Genomic DNA, 6410 nt, shown 5'->3' on the forward strand with positions numbered 1-6410 from the left:
CACATTGGTACAGCTGGCTACCGGGTTAAGTGGGCATTGTGTCAAGAAGCAGTGCAGCTTGTTGTGGTTGTGGTTTGGAGGACTTACGGCTCTCGACCTTCGCCTCTTCCGTGTCAATACTGGAGTTGCAGTGATGAGACACGACTGTAACTATCAATTGGATACCACGAAATTGTGGCGAAAAATGGGTAAAAGTTACACAAAAAAATTATAGTATAGACAACACTACAGACATTACAGATAGTAATTTTAAGCCAGTAATATGATTTGTTCATGTTCTGTCTCCCAGTCAGCCACAGTCCTAGGGTCTATGTAGACAACAGTACCCTCTGCTGCTGACTGGCCCTCTCTGGGGAGAATCAATACAAAACAGATGAATGTAACTGAGACCCATCATCCCCCAATCATATAGCAGCATATGAATAGGCCCACTCACTAATACACATATAGGACGACCAAGAATGCAGCTGAACAGCACTTGGCTCAACACATGTAATAATTAGCCAGTTATTGTAAACCGACACATGTGATGTCAATATTAGCCATGGCAGAAGATTGTTAATACCATTACAGGCAAAAAAATAATTGTGCGAGTTGGGTTTAAATACATTTTATTTTTATATATCACATCATGATATTGCATTCCACGAGAACTCTAGGCTCACACACAATATACATTTGTGTACATGTCATGTTAACCAAGGGCCTTATCGTGTAGGTTGGTTACTGACCTGACTGACTCAGTCCTTTCAGCTTCTTGTGGAGCTAAGTGACTCAACACCTATCCATTTAACCCTTTCTCGGGGGGTAGCTTATTTTCTTCACTACATTTTGTTCTAACCTTCATCTCCTTCCTTTGACCTTCTCTGTGGTTTTCCTGGATGGTTCCTGATGGATCCTTTGTCTGTTTCCAGGTGGGGGGTCACACCATGCTGCCCATCCGGTGGATGCCTCCTGAGAGCATCATGTACAGGCGGTTCACCACAGAGAGCGACGTTTGGAGTCTGGGCGTGGTCCTCTGGGAGATCTTCACCTATGGGAAGCAGCCCTGGTACCAGCTCTCCAACAATGAGGTCAGTAGTCTCTTATGACAGACAGCAGCACTCAATGGGATTTGGTTCTGGGTTCTGAGATGACAAGGTCAGAGACAGAAGCTCAAACCTTTCCTAAAGTAGATTGACTACACTGGTAGCATAGTTAGGGACTTGTGTTTTGTACAGTCATGTCACATGACCTGGATTTTAAACTCTTATTTAAAGCTTTTTCAACAAACTGTCTCCTTTTATTTTTATGTCAGATCGTCCGGCACCATCCTCAGACAATTGCTTTAATTTGTGGTGTAATTTTTGGAAAATAATTAAAATAAAGGTTCAAATTGAGGTCATGTGACATGATAGCCCAAAACACAGGTCCCTAACCATAGCACCTGACCTCCAATGATGAGATTTATCTCCAAATACATCACTCTGCTGTTGTCTCTTTTTCTAATCTTAGTTACAGTAGGTCACATTTGTATTGTCCACATAGATTTGAAATGTATTATGAATTTACAGTACCAGTCAAAAGTTTGGACACAACTTCTCATTCCAGGGTTTGTCTTTTATGTTTTACTATGTTCTACATTGTAGAATAATAACGAAGACATCAAAACTATAAAATAACATTTATGGAATCATGTAGTAACCCAAAAAATGTAAAACAAATCAAAATATATTTTATATTTGAGATTCTTCATAGTAGCCACCCTTTGCCTTGAAGACAGCTTTGCACACTCTTGGCATTCTCTCAACCAGCTTCATTAGGTTGTCACCTGGAATGCATTTCAATTAACATGTGTGCCTTGTTAAAAGTTTATTTGTGGAAGTTCTTTCCTTCATGCGTTTAAGCCAATCAGTTGTGTTGTGACAAGGTAGGGGTGGTATACTTGATAGATATTTGATAGAATACCAAGTCCATAATTTGGCAAGAACAACTCAAATAAAGCAAAGAGAAATTACAGTCCATCATTACTTTAAGATATGAAGGTCAGTCAATCCAGAACATTTCAAGAACTTTGAAACTGGCTTATGAGGACCGCCACAGGAAAGGAAGACCCAGAGTTACCTCTGCTGCAGAGGATAAGTTCATTAGTTAACAGCCTCTGAAATTGCAACCCAAATAAATGCTTCACAGAGTTCAAGTAACAGACACATCTCAACATCAACTGTTCAGAGAAGACCGCATGAATCAGGCCTTCATGGTCAAATTGCTTCAAAGAAACCACTACTAAAGGACACCAAAAAGAAGAGACTTGCTTGGGCCAAGAAACACGGCCAATGGACATTAGACCATTTTAAATCTGTCCTTTGGTCTGAATTTGAGATTTTTAGTTCCAACCACCTTGTCTTTGTGAGACGCAGAGTAGGTGAACAGATGATCTTCGCATGTGTAGTTCCCACCGTGAAGCATGGTGGAGGAGGTGTGATGGTATGGGTGTGCTTTGCTGGTGACACTGTCTGTGATTTATTTAGAATTCAAGGCACACTTAACCAGCATGGCTACCACAGCATTCTGCAGCAATACGCCATCCCATCTGGTTTGTGTTTAGTGGGACTATGATTAGTTTTTCAACAGGACAATGACCCAAAACACACCTCCAGGCTGTGTAAGGGCTATTTCACCAAGAAGGAGTGTGGTGGAGTGCTGCATCAGATGACCTGGCCTCCACAATCACCTGACCTCAACCTAATTGAGATGGTTTGGGATGAATTGGACCGCAGAGTGAAGGAAAAGCAGCCAACAAATGCTCAGCATATGTGGGAACTCCTTCAAGACTGTTGGAAAAGCATTCCTCTTGGAACTGGTTGAGAGAATGCCAAGATTGTGCAAAGCTGTCATCAACAGGAAGGGTAGCTACTTTAGGACTTTATTGGTTACTACATGATTCCATATGTTATTTCATAGTTTTGATATATTCACTATTATTCTACAATGTAGAAAATAGTAAAAATAAAGAAAAACCCTTGAATTAATAGGTGTGTCGAAACCTTTGACGGGTACATAGGGAGGCGCACAATTGGCCTAGCGTGGTTAGGGTTTGATCGGGTTAGGCCGTCGTTGTATATAAGAATTTGTTCTTAACTGACTTGCCTAGTTAAATAAAGGTTAAATAATTAAAATAAAATAAAATACTGTACATTTCCCAGCAATCTATTAAATAAACCAGTCTAAAAAACATCACCTTGGTGAACCTCACATTGGTTTAGACGCTGTTATCATATAAGCAATGGCTTCCTTGATTGACCCTGTGGGGATAAATGCATTTCATTTGAATTAAATTTAAAAAGTACTGAGCAGTGGTAGTGACCCGTGGTGCTCCCCCTACAGGTGATTGAGTGCATCACCCAGGGGCGTGTGCTGCAGCGGCCGCGTTCTTGTCCAAAGGAGGTGTACGACCTGATGCTGGGCTGCTGGCAGAGAGAACCCTACATGAGACTGAACATCAAAGAGATCCACAGCCTGCTCCAGAATCTGTCCAAGGCCTCGCCTGTCTACCTGGATATTCTGGGCTGAGTGAGTCTGATCGGCTGTGTTTGTGTATGGGAGGGAATGAGGGTGGAGTTGTGTGCGTACGAGCGAGCATACTGTTTGTATGGGTGCGAATAAGGGTGTAGTTTGTGTGTGTGAGCATACTGTGTGTGTATGGGTAGGATGAGGGTGGAGGTGTGTGTGTGTGTGTGTGTGTGTGTGTGTGTGTGTGTGTGTGTGTGTGTGTGTGTGTGTGTGTGTGTGTGTGTGTGTGTGTGTGTGTGTGTGTGCGTGCGTGCGTGCGTGCGTGCGTGCGTGCGTGTGTGTGTGTGTGTGTGTGAGAGAGCATACTGTATGTGTTTCTGTGTGCTGACTGTCCTTTTGCCTGCTCATCACATAGACAAAAGCCTTACATTTGATTGCCATTTCCTTTCCTTGTCCATTTGAAAATACTCTTAGGACCCGTTTCTCAAACCCAGATTAAAAGAATCCCGGAGTAGGCCCAATTCTGGTTGAGTTAATCAAGAGCAAAAAATAGGATTTCATAAACATCAGTTAACCTTGAATTACAAACTCTTGGACTTTGACAGGGACATTTTAAATAATAGTCAAAGAATAAATTAATAATGTCCATGAAACCAAATGATCAGTAATCTTTATTAAATTGTAATTTAGTCAAGGAGTAGGCCAAGGCCTCCCGCGCCCAGACTCTGTCGCAACCGGCCGCGACCGGGTGGTCCGTGACACACAATTGGCCTAGCGTCATCCACGGCCGGTAGGGATATCCTTGACTCATTGCGCACCAGCAACTCCTGTGGCGGGCTGGGCACAGTGCACGCCAACCAAGGTTGCACGGTGTTTCCTCCAACACATTCGTGCGGCTGGCTTCTGGGATGGATGCGCTCTGTGTTAAGAAGCAGTGCGGCTTGGTTGGGTTAAGTATCGGATTACTTTCAACCTTCGTCTCTCCCGAGCCCGTACGGGAGTTGTAGCGATGAGACAAAATACAATTGGATACCATGAAATTTGGGAGAAAAAGGGGTCAAACCCCCCCCCCCCCCCAAAAAAAAATGGACTAGGCCAAATCTGGGTCAGCGAAACAGATCCTTAATGTACATTTTTTATTGTACTGTGTTTGCGTCTCAAAATTATAATGGACACGTGCCAACATGGATACGGCATTTCCTTGTTTCTCCTAACATGTCTTTACATTTTGAACATCTCGTGTGGAGAGACATATAAAGTCGAGACGTGCAAAGAAAACTAAACCCATTGCAATGAAGTAAGGTACAATAAAAACCGCTTATATAGATGTCATGGACTATTTTTATGATGTGAGAACTTTCTAATTGATGTCACGGGCTCTTGACTCTATTGTTTCCATGTTAAGTCATGTCTTTACATTTTGATTTGTGACTGGACTGTTGTCGTCATGGCCAACCAGAGCTGGCCATGAAGGGTACCTCTTAGGACTTATAATGACTTCAGAACACATTCATAAGCAGTATGTAAGCATGTCATGAATGTTTTTCCCCATGTATTTATGAAATGCTAATGTACTGCAGCATGTAGGGTTATGAATGTTATGTTAAGTCTCTATGTAGGTACCCTCAGTCCAGAGAGAATGAGTGTAACGATGTTCTTCGTTTGTCGAAAGAAAGTCGGACCGAAATGCAGCGTGTTGGTTACTCATGTTTATTAATTGAACAAACGACGATACATGAAAAACAAAAACAACAAACGGAATGTGAAAAACCTATACAGCCTGTCTGGTGAACACTAACACAGAGACAGGAACAATCACCCACGAAATACAAAGTGAAACCCAGGCTACCTAAATACGGTTCCCAATCAGAGACAACGAGAATCACCTGACTCTGATTGAGAACCGCCTCAGGCAGCCAAACCTATGTAACACACACCCCTAATCAGCTACAATCCCAATAACTAAAAAACCCCACTAAGAATACAACAAACAATAAACCCATGTCACACCCTGGCCTGACCAACTAATTAACTAAAACACAAAATACTAAGACCAAGGCGTGAAAATGAGAGCCATTCATCCACACAACCAACACTGTTAATCCCCTGAGTGTTGATATCCATATGTGCATATTATGAAAACACATTCATCTTATTAAAATACGTGTTTACCTTTTAAAAGACAATGGCATTTCTATGCCATATTTATCAATATTTTTTTAATTTGTATTATTTTCTTTTTTTAATGAATGTTTTCTGCTTGTGGTTCATTATCAGTGGTATTTTCTTTCTGAATATATTTTGCTAGCTTCTTACATTGTCCATTGTCCATGTAGAAGGTGTTGGTGTTTTGAATGTGGTTAGAATGCACTACACATGTCAGTCTTAACTGCATAACTAAAGCACAGTGAAAAATATCCTAGTATAAAGTTGGAAGAGGGAGGAACTTTGAGTTGCCTCAACTCAAATCACAGCAGTATGTATGGAAGTTGAGCATAGCATAACATTGTCTTTTTGTTTTGTCATTTGTGAAGAGCACATTCACCAGCAATGGCTGGTGATAGAGCATCCCCTTTAGATAGAGCATCCCCTTTAGATAGAGCATCCCCTTTAGATAGAGCATCCCCTTTAGATAGAGCATCCCCTTTAGATAGAGCATCCCCTTTAGATAGAGCATCCCCTTTAGATAGAGCATCCCCTTTCGATAGAGCATCCCCTTTAGATAGAGCATCCCCTTTAGATAGAGCATCCCCTTTAGATAGAGCATCCCCTTTAGATAGAGCATCCCCTTTAGATAGAACATTCCCTTTAGATAGAGCATCCCCTTTAGATAGAGCATTCCCTTTAGATAGAGCATCCCCTTTAGATAGAGCATCCCCTTTAGATAGAGCATCCCCTTTAGATAGAGCATTCCCTTT

General features: G+C 41.7%; 1 protein-coding gene across 1 annotated transcript in view; it reads left to right on the plus strand.

Annotated features, from left to right (window-relative positions):
• LOC135548208 (BDNF/NT-3 growth factors receptor-like) overlaps positions 1-6197 on the plus strand; it is a 32875-nt gene extending 26678 nt beyond the window's left edge. The window contains exons 17-18 of the mRNA XM_064977563.1: positions 915-1073; positions 3367-6197. Of these exons, the coding sequence (XP_064833635.1) occupies positions 915-1073; positions 3367-3552 (345 nt within the window). The 3' untranslated portion in view covers positions 3553-6197. The remainder of the gene's footprint in view (positions 1-914; positions 1074-3366) is intronic.
• The last annotated feature ends 213 nt before the right edge of the window (positions 6198-6410 follow it).

Source organism: Oncorhynchus masou, chromosome 11, assembly GCF_036934945.1.
Source record: "Oncorhynchus masou masou isolate Uvic2021 chromosome 11, UVic_Omas_1.1, whole genome shotgun sequence".
Lineage (NCBI taxonomy): Eukaryota > Metazoa > Chordata > Actinopteri > Salmoniformes > Salmonidae > Oncorhynchus > Oncorhynchus masou.